General features: G+C 38.8%; 1 protein-coding gene across 12 annotated transcripts in view; it reads left to right on the forward strand.

Moving 5' to 3' along the window:
- Window positions 1-19,374, forward strand: part of CNOT10 (CCR4-NOT transcription complex subunit 10) — an 83,713-nt gene that overhangs the window by 47,490 nt on the left and 16,849 nt on the right. For 8 of the 12 annotated variants that reach the window (XR_010411244.1, XM_064590364.1, XM_064590367.1 and 5 more), the window contains exons 11-13: window positions 4,879-5,000; window positions 6,429-6,605; window positions 7,792-7,872. Coding sequence is in view for 11 of the 12 variants with exons in the window: in XM_064590364.1 (XP_064446434.1) it covers window positions 4,879-5,000; window positions 6,429-6,605; window positions 7,792-7,872 (380 nt within the window). In the remaining variant the exon portion in view is untranslated. The remainder of the gene's footprint in view (window positions 1-4,878; window positions 5,001-6,428; window positions 6,606-7,791; window positions 7,873-19,374) is intronic. The other 4 variants (XM_064590363.1, XM_064590371.1, XM_064590376.1 and 1 more) reach the window with 1 other exon arrangement.

Here is a 19,374-nt window from a genome sequence, read left to right on the forward strand (position 1 = left end):
AACAGTGGTCTGCTAACTGCTGGGGCAGGGGCCATATCATCTGCTGGCCTGAGAATGGTATGTGCACCGGGTGGTTAGAGAAGGACTAAGACCATGAGTGTGCAAAGAACTGTATAACACTGCATTTCCTTCAGTGGGGAGGAGCTTTAGTTTTGATTCAGTAAATGGTTCAGAGTTCATGGATTATCAAGCTGTCTCTCTCACACCTTTGTCCACAGTGACTGTGAGAAATAGGCCAGTTTACATGGGTGTCCTTGCCTAGAACATCTGCACGTGGTGGTTGGTAGAAACCTTTGGAATCTCAAGTGGGGAGTGGTCAGTGGGAGTAGGAGAAAGACAGGTTCTATCAGAATTAACAGATGCCTGTATCACCCCATTTCTTACCCACCCCCCACCCTTGCTGCACTCTTTGGCTGTGTGGAGATTGGGAGGCCTGGCACCTGGGGTTTGTCTGCCATAGGTGATATAGATGTTTTTGCTGCTCCTATTGCTGAACAGCACTTCCTGAGAAGCAGCTGCAAAAACTAGCATTTAGAAGTATGTTTGCCTGGCAGTTTTCACACATGATACTTAAGTTATTCATGATTTGGGTATACCACTGGGAAAAGAGATAAGTGCTATCTTTGAAGGGCTTTAATCATTTATATAATTGTAATTTGCCTTTTAAGAAAGGACAACTTTTCTTTTTTTGAAGACTTTATTTATTTGATAGAGAGCACAAGCAGGGGGAACAGCAGGCAGAGGGAGAAGCAGGCTCCCTGCTGAGCAAGGAGGCCAATGTGGGACTCGATCCCAGGACCCCAGGATCATGACTCGAGCCAAAGATAGACACTTAACTGACTGAACCATCCAGGTGCCCTAAAAGACAACTTTCTTACTGGATAATTCTTAAATTAGCTGACAGTTTTAGGCAGTATTTATACTTTTTTAAAACAAGAATCTCTAGAAATTGGGGCACCTGGGTGGCTCAGTCATTAAGCGTCTCCCATTGGCTCGGGTCATGATCCCAGGGTCCTGGGATCGAGCCTCATCTCGGGCTCCCTGCTCGGCGGGAAGCCTGTTTCTCCCTCTCCCACTCCCCCTGCTTGTGTTCCTGCTCTTGCTATCTCTCTCTCTGTCAAATAAATAAATAAAATCTTTAAAAAAAAAAAAATCTCTAGAAATTGCTTATTCTCTTTAATTCATTCATGAATTTAAGTGTTGGAGACCTCTCATTTGGACGGTTATTGGAGACCAGGGAATTAGATCTTCCTAGGAGTAGAAAAAACAGTAAGGTTTAATATTTTCTTTTAAAATTACTTATTTTTAGAAACAGTACCTTTAGAATAGTCTTCATTCTGTGGATTTTATTATGAAGTCCCCATCCTCCCATTTTCTTGTACAAATTTCTAATTTTTTAAAAAAGACTTTATTTATTTAATGGGGTGCCTTCAGCTCAGGTCATGATCCCAGGGTCCTGGGATCGAGGCCCGCATCAGGCTCCCTGCTCAGCAAGAAGCCTGCTTCTCCCTCTCCCACTCCCCCTGCTTGTGTTCCCTCTCTTGCTGTGTCTCTCTCTGTCAAATAAATAAAATCTTTAAAAAAAATTTGTATTTATTTATTTTGAGAGAGCATGCACAAAAGGGGGGAAGGGGAGGAGCAGAGAGAAAGGGAGAAGCAGACTCCATGCTGAGCAGGGAACCCGATGCGGGGCTCGATTCCAGGATCCTGGGATCATGACCTGAGCCAAAGGCGGACGCTTAACTGACTGAGCCACCCAGGCGCCCCTAAGTTTCTAATTTTTAAAAAATGGTAGGGGTGCCCTGGATGGCTCAGTTGAGCATCCAACTCTTGGTTTCCGCTCAGATCAGGATCTCAGGGTCATGGGAAAGAGCCCTGCATCCGGCTCTGTACTTGGCAGCGTAGAGTCTACTTGGGATTCTCCCTGTCCCTCGTCTGCCCCTCCCCCCTGCTCACACGTCTTCTCTAAAATAAATAACTAAAATCTTTTTTAAAAATGGTAAAGATACTTGATTGCCATAATTTGGTGAATCTTAGAACACTCAGTTTGTGCTACAAATAGGGAATTTGCCAAAAATAATTATCTATGTCTATGCTTCTCCTCCTTCTAAAAAAGATCTAAAGTGCCATAAAAGACAGTAAAAACAACCCCCAAAATACTCCTGAATAAAACCAGAAAACAAAATCCCAATAAGTAGAAATTATAAACTACAAATAAAATTCCATAAAGTGTGTTTAGTCAGTATAGAAGGAATGCTGACCAAAGCAGTTTATACGTTCAGAAATAAATTCATTTTGGGGGCACCTGAGTGGTTTAGTCGGTTAAACATTTGCCTTTGGCTCAGGTCATGATCCCTGGGCGAGCCCACATTGGGCTCCCTGCTCGTCGGGGAGTCTTATTCTTCCTCTGCCCCTCCCCCCGCTTGTGCACTCACTCTCGTTCTTTTCTCTCTCAAAATCTTTAAAAATAAATACTTTTTTTTTTTTTTTAAAGATTTTATTGATTTGTTTTTTGACAGAGAGAGACACAGCGAGAGAGGGAACACAAGCAGAGGGAGTGGGAGAGGGAGAAGCAGGCTTCCCGCAGAGCAGGGAGCCTGATGCGGGGCTCGATCCCATGACCCTGGGATCATGACCTGAGCTGAAGGCAGACGCTTAACGATTGAGCCACCCAGATGCCCCCAATAAATTCATTTTTGAATAAAAAGAACGAACTTAAATTGGTGATGCTAAGGAGATGATTTATGTCCTGTTTATCTGATGCACATTGCTTCAGACCGCTTTTGTCAGAAGCACAGCTTACACTTGCTTGGTTAGGTATAATATGTGAGAAATCCTGCTAATTATCAAACGTAGACTTAATTGCAGGGAGAGTAAGCATTTTAAGAGAAGGCTATTAAAATATATAAATGTGGGGCGCCTGGGTGGATCAGTCGTTAAGCGTCTGCCTTCGGCTCAGGTCATGGTCCCAGGGTCCTGGGATCGAGCCCCGCATTGCGCTCCCTGCTCAGTGGGGAGTCTGCTTCTCCCTCTTCCACTCCCCCCGCTTGTGTTCCCTCTCTAGTTGTGTCTCTCTGTCAAATAAATAAATCTTTAAAAAAATATAGAGAGAGATGTACCATTTATTTTTCTTAGTTCTGAAATTGAAATATGTTGAGTGCTGTTGCTGTTATGGCACTATAAAGTAATATTTTAATTACATACGATTCTTCTACATCATGACTGATCTGACACACGTTCTGGCTCTTGGTGTATTATTGAAAGTATTAGTTTATTATTGTGGGTTTTTAGTTCCAGTCCATTTTTGTTTTCATAGGCTGCATCTTCAAATCTAGCCATCTGATTGATCGGCTTGCATGACCTTAAGGATCAGGAAAGAATGTATGGATGAATCATTATAAATTTATCGCCACCACTAGGAAAAGAAGTCAGAATGGAAGTCTTTCCCATAGTGGTTCAGCATATCCACTCTCTGTAATTTTTCATTAATATTGCTTGGCTGCATCCTTGACAGAAAATTTCCAATCAGAAAGGTGCCTGGGTGGTTCAGTCGGTTAAGGGTCCAACTCTTGGTTTCCGCTCAGTTCATGATCTCACAGTTGTGGAATCGAGCCCTGCATTGGGCTCTGTGCTCCGTGTGCAGTCTGCTTCAGATTGATTCTCTCTCCCCCTCACGCTCTCTCAAATAAATAAATAAATAAATAAATAAAACCTTTAAAAAAAGTTTTTAATCAGAGCAGTTTTGTATTTTTTAAGCATGTTGTGGTTTTTTTTTTTTTTAAGGTTTTATTTATTTATTTGACAGAGACAAAGCGAGAGAGGGAGCACAAGCAGGGGGAGTGGGAGAGGGAGAAGCAGGCTTCCTGCAGAGCAAGGAGCCTGATGCAGGGCTTGATCCCAGGACCCTGGGACCATGACCTGAGCAGAAGGCAAGACGCTTAACGACTGAGCCACCCAGGCGCCCCAAGCATGTTGTATTTTTTAAGCACTATGTAATATTTTTTGTTTAAAATGAATATGCAAGTGAATCCTTGTTTTATTAGAAGTCATAAATAGAAGTTATAGTAGGGGCAATAAGTAACAGTACAGAAACATTATGCTTAGAGAAGGACTTTTTGCAGGGCAGAGTTTAGCTCTGTGAGTTCATGGATTGGCTCCAGTTTATTCTGCATATGAGAATCTGCCTGACTTTATATGACTAGTTGGGAATCCACCTGCAGGTAACTCAGAGATTTGGAGTGAAAGGGAAGATAGAGGTAGTTGACACCATCCAGTTCCCATAGTAAGATGATGCATCTTAGTGAAATATCCTAAAATACTATATATGTGTAAGTAGCTTTTACTCTTTTCAGTTTAATGTTTTACAGGGCTTTAGGATTTTAATTTTCTAGAAGGCAAGAATTGTGCCCATGTAAATTTTAACATATAGGTTGTCTGAGTTTATAAGTTGTTGACAATTTAATGCTTTCAATGAAGAAGCACAAGATATGTATTTTAGAAAGTAGAGCTGCTTCCCTTTTTCATGAGTTTTTGTGGCTCTATATGTTTCCTTAATCTGATGTCAAAGTGCCTGTAATATGCAGCATGGTCCCTGGGATGTAGAATGTTCTAAATAAATCATTCTAAATAAATGCTTGAGTCATTCTTGAATTGCCTTTTTTCCTTAGAATTACCTCAAAGTTCATATTAAAGTACAGCATGCATCACAGACTTCCCACTCCATGTACTAACTAACTACTCTTCAATGTGGAGCATATTTCGCTCCACATCGATGGATCTTAGGAACTTCCTTGGAGTAACCGGAAAAGTATTAGATCATTTTTCACATCCTGTCTTATAATTGCATTAAATTAATTGAAAATTATTTGTATTTTGTAGACTGCTGAACAAGAAACTAAAGGCCTTCCGAGTAAGAAAGGAATTGTACAGTCTATTGTTGGTCAAGGCTATCATCGTAAAATAGTTCTGGCATCACAGTCCATACAGAATACTGTATATAAGTAAGTATTTTGCAAAGAGAAACTATAGATATTTAATATTTCACATAATGTTATTTATAAAAATATGCTTAAGACTTACCACTTTATAGGAGAAATCATTTTGTAACTAGGTTTTATTGCTACTTCAACAAATAGATCCCCATATATAGGTTCACAGTGAATATTATCTGACATAAGAATTCAGTTAATTACATTTATGCTGAAACTGTTGATGGCCTAAGAGACCCTGGTCTATTCAGTACCGTTATTCAAAATGTCCAGAAGAGGGCATCTTGATGTTTCTTTTTTTATATAATTTATCATTGATGCTTTTTATTTAGGTATTTTCTTATAGTCCCTAAAGCTAATTCTTAGTATTTAGAGAGAAAAGTACTAATACATAAAGTAACCAAAGCATTATAAAGCTGTCACATGTAAACCTTCAGTTGAGTAACTTTTAAATATGAACATCTTTATCTTGTATAAAGATTCCAAGTTGGAGTTGCTATTATTTCTAAAGTAGTAGGCTTTATAAAAAAAAAAAAAAAAAATTGGCTGTACTTTTTCTTTTCCAAAAAATAAAAATGTTCCACTACCATTTAAAAGTTCTCCCAGGGGCGCCTAGGTGGCTCAGTTGGTTAAGTGACTGCCTTGGGCTCAGGTCGTGATCCCAGGGTCCTGGGATCGAACCCTGCATCAGGCTTCCTGCTCGGCGGGAAGCCTGCTTCTCCCTCTTTCACTCCCCCTGCTTGTGTTCCCTCTCTCGCTGTCTCTGTCACTCTCTCTCTCTCTCTCAATTAAATAAATAAATAAAATCTTTAAAAAATAAATAAAAGTTCTCCCAACGTTTTAAAATAGTAACTGGCACACAATATTTTGGTCTTAATTTATTTCAACTATAATGCAGATTTTTTTTTTAAGACTTAAGATAAAGGATCATTTTCCTAAAATTTCAAAATTATTACTACTTTTCACCTTTTGAACCAATAGAAAGTTATATAAAATCTCAAAAAAATTGCAAGACAAATTTACAAATAAAGCATTTTCAAAAGCAAGGATCAACCAAAACAAGGCTCAGATGTGAAAATCTTTTCAATTCTTACTATACTTGCCCTTGCCCTCGTTATAATTTTCCTTGTCTATAACTCTTGTGTTACATTAATGACGACATTGCAGATAACCTTCAAGTTGGTTTCCATCCTTAGTTCCATTCCTAGAGATACATCTTGTATGACGTGTATACTTGCTATGTATTATTCATACTTTTAAAATTTTTGTGTGTAATATTTAGGATTTAGGTTCTTTACGATTCTCTTATAACTGCTTATTTTCAAATTTCTACCTGTCAGCAAATTTTCATTTCCAGTTATATTGGTTTTATTCCTGATAATAGAAAAGTCTTATTTATTTTAAGTTATTTACTTAGCTAATTTGTTTTCGTTTTTTAAGTGATGGACAGTCTTCAGCCATTCCTGTAGCCAGTATGGAGTTTGCAGCCATTTGTCTCAGAAATGCCTTGTTGCTGTTACCCGAAGAACAGCAAGATCCGAAGCAGGAAAATGGGTCTAAAAATAGTAATCAATTAGGTGGGAACACGGAGAGCAGTGAAAGCAGTGAAACTTGCAGGTATTCTAATCCCTTTGACCCCCTTTGGTGAAGCCCCTCAGGACTTCATTAGTAAGCCTCTTTGTCCTTTAGATGAATTCCTAAAATCTCCAGCCGAATTTCCTAAATCCCCTGTTTTGAATAATAAGAAAGGAAAGTATGAATGTTAAGTATTTCTGGAAGAGAGAGCGACTGTGAAGACTAAGTGAGGAGAGAACCTAAGAAAAGTGGAAAGAGGGGCGCCTGGGTGGCTCAGATGGTTAAGCGTCTGCCTTCGGCTCAGGTCATGATCCCAGGATCCTGGGATCGAGTCCCATATCGGGCTCCCTGCTAGGTGGGGAGCCTGCTTCTCCCTCTGCCTCTCTCTCTCTCTCTCTCTCTCACTCACACTCTCTGACTCTCATGAATAAATAAATAAAACATTTAAAAAAAAAAGTATTGCTGCTGAGCCTGGTGACATTTATAAAAAAAAAGAAAAAGAAAAGTGGAAAGAAACAACTTTTCATTGATAGGAGGAATAGTTGTAAAGAAATCCTGTTGCTCTCCCAGATAGCATTTTGTTTTTATGTTTATTAAAGTAAATACTTAAATCCTAAAATTTCTCCTTTTTTCTTAACGTATGCCTTTTCTCTTAACATACCATAAACTGTTAACCTCAAGAATATTTCTACTAATTTCTAGTTTTTTAGTATAAGTTAAATATTAACCAGTCTCTAGAAATTAAGAGAGCTTCTCATAATAATAAAACACCATTATATATAAAGTTGTTTTTACACATGGCACCTTTAAATTCAAGTCTTTCATCCCAGCGTTTTTTTCTTGATTATGATAGAAATACATGTATTAAAGAAAATTTGAAACAAAATTGTGGGGGTTTTTTGTTTTTTCCTCCATTGGGGTTATGTTTTACTGTAGTTGATAAAAAGCAATCAGAAGACCGAGAAATGTGTGAAAATACAGAAGTGGTTTCCTTTGTAGAAATATTGTTTACAATTAGAAATTTTTAAAAACAGCATTGTGTACTGGAGGAAAGAAACTGAAATACAGTATAGCTTCAGCACACTGGTTGCTAAGCATTTTGCATTCGTTGTTTTTGGTTCTTGTATATTTTTGGCATAAAAAATTGCATGGGAGTGGGGGTAGGGAAATAATTTTATATTTAATTGTTTATTTGCTCTTCATAATTTAGAGTCTGTCTTTATTTTAGCAGTAAAAGCCATGATGGAGATAAATTCATTCCAGCTCCACCTTCTTCTCCATTGAGAAAACAGGAATTAGAAAACTTAAAGTGAGTATCTAAACAAAATTAGGGGCTGCTGGGTGGCTCAGTCCTTAAGCTTCTGCCTTGGGCTCAGGTCATGATCCCAGGATCCTGAGATTGATCCCCGCATCAGGCTCCCTGCTCGGCGGGAGGCCTGCTTCTCCTTCTCCCACTACCCCCTGCTTGTGTTCCCTCTCTCGCTGTGTCTCTCTCTCTGTCAAATAAATAAATAAAATCTTTAAAACAAAAATTAGTATAGCATCTATTGCATGTTATTTTTAATCTTCTTTATTTTGTTAATGTTATGGATTATATTGATAGAATGTCAAATGTTAAACCAACCTTTCAATCTTGTGATAAACCCCGCTAGTCACAATGTATTATCTTTTTTTATAAATTGTTGGATTCAGTTTTTTAATATTTTGTTAAGAATATTAGCTTCTTGGGCGCCTGGGTGGCTCAGTTGGTTAAGTGACTGCCTTCGGCTCAGGTCATGATCCTGGAGTCCCGGGATTGAGTCCCACATCGGGCTCCCTGCTCGGCAGGGAGTCTGCTTCTCCCTCTGACCTTCCTCCCTCTCATGCTCTCTGTCTCTCATTCTCTCTCTCGCAAATAAATAAAATCTTTTAAAAAAAAAAATTAAAAAAAAAAAAAAAGAATATTTGCTTCTTGGGTGCCTGGCTGGCTCACTTGGTGGAGCATGCAACTCTTGATCTTAGGGTTGTGAGTTTGAGCCCCACGTTGGATGTAGAGATTACTTAAAAATAAAATCCTAAAAGAAAAAAGGCCATTTTTTACCACATAATTACCACTTCTGGCTGATTCTATTTCCATAAGATATCATTTCCCTTCATTCTGAGGCTCCTCCTTCAACATTTCTTACAATACAGGTCTTAATTTTCCTAGGGTTTTGGGTTTTTTTAATCTGTTTAAATCTACAATTGTCTTTATTTCATCTTCATTCTTAGAGGATATTTTCACTGAAAACAGAACTCTAGATTGGTAGAGTTTGTTTTTCCTTTCAGTCAGCTCTTTGAAGAAGTCACTGCATTAACTTCAACTTCTGTTATTTCTGATTAGAAATTTAGAGTCATTGTACTGAGGTGCCCTTTTTCTATCTATAGATTGTCTGTTTTTCAGCAATTAGACTATGATGAGTCTGAATGTGATTTTCTTCATTTTTACTCTTGCCTTGGAGTTAGTGGACTTTATAAATTTATCTTTCAACAAATTTGATATATTTTGACCATAATTTCTTTTTTTTTTAAGATTTTATTTATTTATTTGACAGAGACAGCGAGAGAGGGAATACAAGCAGGGGGAGTGGGAGAGGGAGAAGCAGCCCTCCCGCGGAGCAGGGAGCCCGATGTGGGGCTCAATCCCAGGACCCTGGGACCATGACCTGAGCCGAAGGCAGATGCTTAATGACTGAGCCACCCAGGCGCCCCGACCATAATTTCTTCATATTATTTTTGAGTTAGGCTGAATGATATAGCATTACTTTTAAGAATGATTTCAATAATAGAACTGAAAACTAAAATGAAAAAAAGCCATTATTTCTTTTATTATTATTATTATTTTTTTAAGAACCATCATTTCTTACGTTTTGCCTATTGCAAAAGAGTGACAGAAGTACATTTAAACATATATGTGTTGCTGGTAGCATTGTCAATTAATGGATGACTTTTGGAAAACATTTATTTATTCCCATTTTTTTCTGACAAACAGTGCTAGCCTTGGTACAGAGGTACAGAGGAATTAGAGATAGAGGGAAAAAAAACTGCCTTCAAAAGCAGATGGTGAGGAGCATCTGGGTGGCTCAGTTGGTTGAGTGTCCGACTCTTGATTTCAGCTCAGGTCTGATGTTAGGATTGTAGGATCAAACCCCACGTGGGGCTCCATGCTCAGTGGGGAGTCTGCTTCTGTCTCCCTCTCCCTTTGCCCCTCCCCCAGCTTGCACACTTGCTCTCTCGCTCTCCCACTCAAATAAATAAATCTTTAAAAAAAAAAAAAGAAGATGGCAAACACTTAGGACAAAATGATATTAATTAGTAGCTTAGTTATTAGGTCGTGAGATTTGGGGTGTCTCTTTTATTCGTGTGATATTTTATTACCCTGAGAAGTAAAAAATGACCTCATTTAAAAATTTTGCATTTCTTTCAGTCTGCTCAAGGTGCTCAGTCTGATGCCAAGGTTAACTGATGGCTTGTATTTCTTTTTCTTTGAACCTCCTGTTTGTAGAATTTACCATTTTCATATCGGGTTTTTCATCCTTTTTGTTTTTGTAAGAGTTCTTGTATGTTACAGAAATTGGCCTTTTATCATTTCTGAGATTTATGCTTTTAGTTGTAAAACAGAATTCCATAAGTATTCATGTAATGTGTAGAAAGGCCTTCTTGCCTCCAAGGATGAGAGAATAATTCACCTATGTGTTCTAGCACTGTCACAACCACCAATATAAATTTGTTTCATCTAGAATGTATTTTATAGAAATGAATAAGGTAGGGGCACCTGGGTGGCTCAGTTGTTAAGCGTCTGCCTTCGGCTCAGGTCATGATCCCAGGGTCCTGGGATTGAGCCCCGCATCGGGCTCCCTGCTCCGTGGGAAGCCTCCTTTTCCCTCTCCCACTCCCCCTGCTTGTGTTCCCTCTCTCGCTGTGTCTCTCTCTGTCAAATAAATAAAATCTTTAAAAAAAAAAAAGAAATGAATAAGGTAGGGATCTATCTTTACTGTGTGTAATTTTTCATAGTATAGTCCATTTGATTAACTTCATTTAACTTTCAAATAAAGCATGCAACAGAACTATAAAATGTTAAGATTTTATGTCTAAACAGTTTAAAATTACAATTTTATAAAATAACATGTATATGTTTATTTGCGTGAAAAAATTGGAGGGATCTATGTCAAAACCTTCATGGTGGTTATCCCTGGATAGTGGAATAACTGATGATTTTTGTTTTCTTATTGGATATCTGTTTTTTCTAACTCTTTAAAAAGGAGGCTATTTCATTAATGTTAGTGAAGCCCCTCCTTGCATGCCTAGTGTTTTTGGAGGAATATTGGCCAGCAGGATATGTCCTTTTCTCTCTCTCTCTCTCTCTCTTTTTTTTTTCCATTTAAATAAAGATGTGCCCTTTTTTTTTTTTTTAAGATTTTTATTCATTTGTTTTGAAAGAGAGAGAGTGTATATGTATGTGTGTGAGAGATCGCGAGAGAGCAGGGGGCGGGGCAGAGGCAAAGGGAGAGAGAATCTCAAGCAGACGCCACACCGGGTGCAGAGCCTAACATAGGGCCCAGTCCCACAACCCCAAGATCATGACCTGAGCCAAAATCAAGAGTCAGGTGCTTAACTGACTGAGCCACCCAGATGTCCCCAAGATGTGCCCTTTTCTGATCATATTCTGTCAGATCAACATGTTCATGCCAGGGCATTGCTGTCCATGAGCACAGGGCTCCATGCACCATTCTCACCTAGACAACAACTTTTTATTTCTTTATTTTATTCTGTTGAAGTGTACCATAAATTCCCACTTAGCATTAATGCCCTCTCTGTCCCGGGTTTTATTATGAGGAGGAAAGAATTAATCCTCTGATTATATGGAGGATTAAATCTCATGTTTAGTTAGAAATGAGTTGGTCATTTAAGATTTTGAATGTAGAGTTTTGGTTTTTTGAAACTTGACAAAGTTAATTAAATGTTTTCTTGGGGCACCTGGGTGGCTCAGTCAGTTGAGCGTCTGCATTTGGCTCAGGTCATGATCCCAGGGTCCTGGGATCGAGCCCCGCGTCGGGCTCCCTGCTCTGCGGGGAGCCTGCTTCTCCCTCTCCCACTCCCCCTGCTTGTGTTCCCTCTCTCGCTGTCTCTCTCTCTGTCAAATAAATAAATAAAATCTTTAAAAATAAATAAATATAAAAAGCAGTCAAATTTCAACCATATAACTAAAACCATGCTAGATTTTTGTCCTGAATGGAAATTTGAAAAAACAACGCAAATTAAGTAAAGCTAATCTATATTTGGTATAACTTAAGCTCATGGGAAAGAGGTGGATTGTAGTGCTCAGCCAGGACAATATTTGGGACAATGCTTTGATTTGCCAAAAAAATGTACTGTTTTCCCCCAGTGTCCCTCATGTTTTCTAGAGATGTCTTTCTTTATGGATCCACCTGCATTTTATATTTATCTAAGGGGTTCATCTATTTTTAATAGGTTATTGTGTGTGATAAAAATCTTAGTACAAAAAGTTACATAGTGTAGGGGCGCCTGGCTGGCTCAGTCAGAAGAATGTACGACTCTTGATCTCAGGGTCGTGAAGTTTGAGCCCCATGTTAAGGTGTATAGATTACTTAAAAATAAAATCTTAGAAAGAAAAAAAAGTTGGATAGTATAAGTAAAATTTGACCCATCCCAGTCCTCTGTTTCTAAGATCTTCCCTGAGGGGCGACCAGTTACCAGTTTCTTGTATGTCCTTCCAGTGAGATTTCTCATTCCTGTGCCAGCGTATGTATATATGGTAATTTTTACACTAGCACTAGCAATTGGATAGTGTCCCCATCTTGTTCCATACCCTACTTTTCCCATTTGACAATGTATCTTTAGAAATTGCTCTTCCTTGGTACAAAGCTCTGTTTCATTCTTTCTAATAGGTGCATAGAATTGCATTATATGGATATGACATACTTCATCATTCCTTTATATTTAGTTGTTTATAATGTTTGTCTTTGATGTTACAAATAATGCTGCAGTGAGTATCATTGTACAGTTTTTAAGGAGAATCCTTAATAAGGTATTTTATTTTATTTTTATTTTTTTAAAGATTTTTATTTATTTATTTGAGAGAGAGAATGAGATAGAGAGCATGAGAGGAGGGAGGTTCAGAGAGAGAAGCAGACTCCCTGCCTAGCAGGGAGCCCGATGCGGGACTCGATCCTGGGACTCCAGGATCATGACCTGAGCTGAAGGCAGTCGCTTAACCAACTGAGCCACCCAGGCACCCCCTTAATAAGGTATTTTAAACAGTTTTTAAATTTGATTTAATTTTTACAAATTTATTTGAGTAATCTTAGGATGGCTTTATGCAATTTAACAAGTATATTATTCTCTAATGGTTGAACAGCTGCAGAGTTGTGTAAATTAATTTTGCCTTCTGAAAGTGGCATTAAAGAGAAGGGTATGTGCAGAGTGGCATACTTCCTCTCTGAATTTTGTACCCTCCAAGGCACAACTCTTTGCTTTCCATGTGCCCTAATAGGAGGATTGATGATTTTCAGAGAAAATAAAATTACTTCCCTGTTTTTGTGGAAAGGGGCAAAGGGTCTCCATTGGGAATTCCATCATCATAAATTGAGGTAAAGATGGGTTTGCTGGTATATATTAACCTTTTTTCTTATGGAGCAGATGGGAGAAAGGAAATGGAACAAGAGGGAAGGAGCCTTAGGGTAGATTTATAAAAAGAACTGCTATGCAAGACAGTAGTAACGGTAATGTGGAGACAAATGGTGCAGGGAAGGAGTCGTAAAAGATTTGTGTCGTAATTTTCAAAGCTATAAAAGCTCATAATGCAGTTGGGCGTGTTAAAGGGCAGGTCTGTGGCAGGAGCCAGCTGTCTTCTATAGAAGGAAGGAGACTGAGTACATTGGTTTTCTGTTAAGATCATGGAATTCTTAGAGATTTCATCTTTTTCTGACCTGAATTCTTTTATGTGATTGGAAATGTGTGTGTGACTAGTGTATTTTTTATGGACTATTATCTTTGACCCCTTGTGCCCTCTAATACCCAAGACACCAATGTAAAACCTCATTTCCTATTTCCAGCATAACTAATATGCAGTAAATTATCATGAGTGTTATAATGGCCACTTCCTTTGGTATGGGTTCACAGCCTCTTGAGTACTTTCATTTTTTTCATCTGTATATAAATGAAGATGGGTCCCCAAAAATATTCATTCTAACCAAGTTTCAAGAATGTTTTTTGAAGACAGATGACACCTGAAGCAATTAATGAGATTCTATATTAGAATTAAGAAAGATTTCAGAAGAATATTCTCACAATTAAAACAGAAATTTACCCCACATCAGGAAATGTCTCAGAAATCAACTAAGTTTAATTGTGAGGCTCAGATGAACAGATGAACACTGTTAGAGTATTGTTCAGTTCCTGAATCATTCCGAGCTCTGCAAAGCCATCAGTTTCATTCAATTAGGAAAGCACACACACACATACACACATTCTACAGCCTTAAATTAAATAAATGCTATGACTTAAAATTTTCAAAGAAAAGGTGATTCTATTTCTAGGTACATACCCAAGATAAATGAAAACTTGTACATACAATAAATCATAGCAACTTTACTCATGATAGAGAAAAACTAGGAATAGTCCAGTAACCATTAATAAGAGAACAGATAACTAAATTATAATCCACTATATACACTGGAATACTATTCAGCTATAAAAAGCAACAAATTATTGATGCACAAGTCAATATGAATGAATCTCAAAACATTTTGTGTTTCTTTTATGCAGTGTAAGGTATCTACAGTATGATTCCATTTATGCCATTTATATGACAGGCAAAACTATACAAAACTAATTTATGTTAATAGAAATCAGAGCAGTGGTTGGGAGGAATTGACTGGAAGAATCTTTCTGCAGTGATAGAAATGTTCTGTACTTTAGCTGGGCTGGTGGTTACATGTATATATTCAAACTCAGCAAACTGTACACTTCAAGTGATGCATTTTAGTGTATATAATTATATCTCATTAAAATTTTAAGGTATTGGATCTCAGTGGCTCAGTCAGTAGAGCATGCGACTCTTGATCTCGGGGTTGTGAGTTTGAGCCCCATGTTGGGTGTAGAGATCACTAAAAAAAATTAAAATTTTTAAGGTAGTTTTAAATTTTACAAAAATTAATGTAATTCTAAATATTCTTTTGAGGGGCGCCTAGGTGGCTCACTCAGTTAAGCATCTGCCTTTGGCTCAGGTCATGATCTCAGGGTCCTGGGAACGAGCCGCACGTTGGGCTCCCTGCTCCGCGGGAAGCCTCCTTCTCCCTCTCCCACTCCCCCTGCCTGTGTTTTCTCTCTCACTGTCTCTTTCTCTCAAATAAAATCTTTTAAAAAAAGAAAATTTAAAATTATACTTACAGGTTTAATTATATTTGTATTGGACAGTGCTGCTCTGAGTTTTTATTTTTATCTTTTTAAAGATTTATTTATTGAGGGGCACCTGGTTGGCTCAGTCGATTGAGCGTCTGCCTTCAGCTGGGGTCATGATCCCGGGGTCCTGGGATTGAGCCCCACGTTGGCCTTCCTGCTCAGTGGGGAGCCTGCTTCTCCTTCTCCCTCTCCCTCTCCTGCTCCCCCTGCTTGTGCTCTCTTTCAAATAAATAAAATATTAATTTTTTAAAAATGTGATTAATCACATTTAATTAATCACAATTAATCACAAATAAAGATTTTATTTATTTATTTGACAGACAGCGAGAGAGAGAACACAAGTAGGGGAGTGGGAGAGGGAGAAGCAGGCTTCCTGTGGAGCAGGGAGCCCGATGCGGGGCTTGATCCCAGGACCCTAGGACCATGACCTGACCTAACAACTGAGCCACCCAAGCACCCTCTTTTTCTTTTTTTTTTTTAAAGGTTTCTTTATTTTAGAGAGTGTGAATTGGGGGTGTGGTTCAGAGGGAGAGAAATCAAGCAGACTCCCCAATTGAGCACAGAGCCTGACATGGGTTCAATTCCAGGACCCTGAGATCATGACCTGAGCTGAAACCAAGAGTCAGACACCCAACTCACTCAGCCACTGAGGCAACCCTTACTTTTTTCTTTTATTGACCATGCTTTTCATGTCCTATCTAAGAATCCTTTGCCAAATTCAAAGACATAAGGTTTTCTTGTTTTCTTCTAAGAGTTTTATAGTTTTACGTGTTACATTTAGGTCTTTTATCTGTTTTTCAGATAATTTTTATATATGATACGAAGTAAGCGCTCAACTTAATTCTTTCGCATACTAGTATCTTATTAACAGGAAAGAAATAAGTTCATAGGCCTAATTAGTCACATATTAACATTTCATTGTTGCACAGTGGTTTATTATTTATTTATTTTTTATTTTTTTAAAGATTTTATTTATTTGAGAGAGAGAGCACAAGAGGGGGGAGTGGGAGAGGGAGAAGCAGACTCCCTGCTGAGCAGGAAGCCCGATGCGGGACTCGATCCTGGGACTCCAGGATCATGACCTGAGCCGAAGGCAGTCGCTTAACCAACTGAGCCACCCAGGCACCCTGCACAGTGGTTTAATAACCAGCTTAGGTATATGTACTGATTCTTACATGTTGCATATTATAGGACATCTTTGTTATTCATTCTGAGATTGTGATTTTTAATTTCTGAAACTAAAATGGAACTGCTCTAGAACTTGGAAAACAGTATAACAGAACTGGAAAAGGGCAAGAAGTAATTTGGGGGCCCACATGGGAAATGTTTGTATGAGAAATTAAAATCACAGCATATAGAATAAAAGTGAGGGGCACCTGGGTGGCTCAAGTCATTAAGCTTCTGCCTTTGGCTCAGGTCATGATCCCAGGGTCTTGGGATTGAGCCCCGCATCAGGCTACCTCTCCCGCTTCCTCTGCTTGTGTTCCCTCTCTCGCTGTGTCTCTCTCTGTCAAATAAATAAATAAAATCTTTTAAAAAAATAAAAAATAAAAATGAAATTTCAATTTGTCTTTTTTTTTTGTTTAATAAGAGGCTCAAAAATGGATAAAAGGAAGTTTTCAGGTCACATTTAATTAAGCCCAGTTAAGTTGTTCTACAAGTATAAATTATAAAACTTTAATTAGTTCATTTAGAATTTGATGTAATACTCAGTGGATGATTTCCCATTCAGTTAAGGGGGACCTCCCATGACCCAGTGTTTGAGAGAAGATGAATCAAACAAATGGTTGATGACATAAATATTATAGGCAGTTCTAGTATACTTATGGAATCCAGTTTCTTTTGGTTTTGGCCTAGTGGTTATATTATAGCTCATGAGACATACCTAAAACAGAATTATGGCTGAAAATCTTTTGAATCTCCTATTGTTCTTACATCTGAGTGTGTGGTCCTATTGAAATGTATCCATCTTGGGCGCCTGGGTGGCTCAGATGGTTAAGCGTCTGCCTTCGGCTCAGGTCATGATCCCAGGGTCCTGGGATCAAGTCCCGCATCGGGCTTCCCGCTCCTTGGGAGCCTGCTTCTCCCTCTGTTTCTCTCTGTCTCTCATGAATAAATAAATAAAATCTTAAAAAAAAAAAAAAAGAAAGAAAGAAATGTATCCATCTATAATCAATTCCACCAAAGAAGGAACCTGCATACGTGACATTTCCTTCACATCATAAGCAGTGTTCATATTGGCAGGGCTCGAGTAATTCTTCAGTGGTCTGCCATTCTGTGGAAGCCCCATATGGCCACTGCTGACATTGGACAAATCCTTTAACCCCTGTAGGTCTTACTTTTCTGTCAAGTAAATGAATTGGGTCGGATGATCTTCAGGTCCCGTCTGTATATAAAATGCTGTGTCTGTGACTTTATGAATTTTATTTGCTGCCTAGGCTAGGGCTCGGTCCTTTGAGACGCTAGATTTGGTTGAAAAAACTTTTTTCAGCTTCTTTGTGTTGGGCTTCTATTTGTTTTGGATTTGGGGTGTGTTTGTCAGTAAGCTTCTTTTTGTACAGAACTGTTACCAGAAAAGCAAAATGTTTACAAAACACATGAAGTGAAAAACTTAAAAATTTTCTTTTAAGATTTGAAAGTTGACAAGTTTAACATTTTCGAAATTATCATGGATAATGGAAATAGCTTGAAAGATTTTTTTTTTTAAAGTAGGCTCCATGCCCACCATAGGGCTCAAACTCACAACCCTGAGATCAAGAGTCGAGTGCTCTACCAGCTGAGCCAGCCACACGCCTGATTATTTTTTGAAATTATATAATCTATTCAGCTTGGAAAAAATTCTTTTTCTTTTTTTAAGATTTTATTTATTTAGGGGCGCCTGGGTGGCTCAGTTGGTTAAGCGACTGCCTTCGGCTCAGGTCATGATCCTGGAGTCCCTGGATCGAGTCCCGCATCGGGCTCCCTGCTCAGCAGGGAGTCTGCTTCTCCGTCTGACCCTCCCCCCTCTCATGCTCTCTCTCTATCTCATTCTCTCTCTCAAATAAAATCTTTAAAAAAAAAAAAAAAAAGATTTTATTTATTTAGGGCGCCTGGGTGGCTCAGTCATTAAGCGTCTCCCTTTGGCTCAGGTCATGATCCCAGGGTCCTGGGATCGAGCCCACATCGGGCTCCCTGCGCCTCGGGAAGCCTGCTTCTCCCTCTCCCGCTCCTGCTGCTTGCGTTCCGTCTCTCTGTCAAATAAATAAATAAAAATCTTTTAAAAAAGAAAAAGATTTTATTTATTTATTTGAGAGAGAGAGAGAGAGAGAAAAGCAGTCTCCCCATCTAGCCTCTCGTCGTGGGGCTCGATCCCAGGACCCTGGGACCATGACCTGAGCCGAAGGCAGATGCCCAACTGACTGAGCCACCCAGGCACGTCCCCTGGAAGAAATTCTTTATTGGATTTTTTGGGCCAATTTTTCAAACTTGTTTGCTGTAAGATCTCTTTATAATTTCCTTTGACACATGGTGACTGACTAGATTTACCCCCATTTTAGCCTCTTTTAATAAGGGTTAAACTATTTCAGACATTTGGTTTAGATTCATTTAACTCATTACAGAATATGTGGCTTGATAGACTTTTGATGCCCAGTCTTATATACCTTGTTGCTGTAATTTGATGCTTTAAGGAAAGTCCCTACCCCCATTTCTTTTCTTTTTTCTTTTTTGTTCTTTCCTTTCCAAGGGTTGGCATTCTATGGACCTAGAGCAAGTTCCTCCCACATGTAGAGGAGAGAGTATGGGGTTATGTCAGATCCTCCAGTTGGGGGGGGTTGTAGACTGGGGGCAGGGGATGGAAAGCTAGTGTGTCTCTTCCCTTGAGGTATAGTTCTTCCAGTCTGATGAACTGTCAGATCCACTGTGTGGTTGGTAAAGCAGATTGGACAGTGACTCAGGGAAGTGGGGGGCGGGGGGGGGGTTAGTATTTTAAGTAGCAACTCTCAAAGGTAAAGTGATTTCTCCAGGGGCTTAGTAGATAGAGCTATATGTGTTTCTAGTGTTAGCACTCAGTAGGAATTAATGGCAGAGTAGAATATTGTTTCCTAGAGGAAAAGGAGGATGAGTGAGGATGATGAGAGGTTGGGATAGATTGTGAGGCATTAAGGGAAGAGGGGCCATAAATGTTAGTTTTAGTTTTGTGCAAGCAATGAAACTTGCTTAATCCTGACAGCTCTTGATCAGAATGCCAGCCACAGAGTTCTGCTTGACATATTTAAGTATTTTTGAAAAGAAAGATTATTAGTAGAATCTTCTACCCTGTTGTGATTTGATAGGATCTCTTCTGGGAAAAAAGGGTAAAAGTTGAGGAAACCAGATTTTTACCTGGTAC

The sequence above is a fragment of the Mirounga angustirostris genome, unplaced genomic scaffold (genome assembly GCF_029215605.1).
Source record: "Mirounga angustirostris isolate CCGP_5_RB_7025 unplaced genomic scaffold, mMirAng1.0.hap1 SCAF_1, whole genome shotgun sequence".
Classification (NCBI taxonomy): Eukaryota; Metazoa; Chordata; class Mammalia; order Carnivora; family Phocidae; genus Mirounga; species Mirounga angustirostris.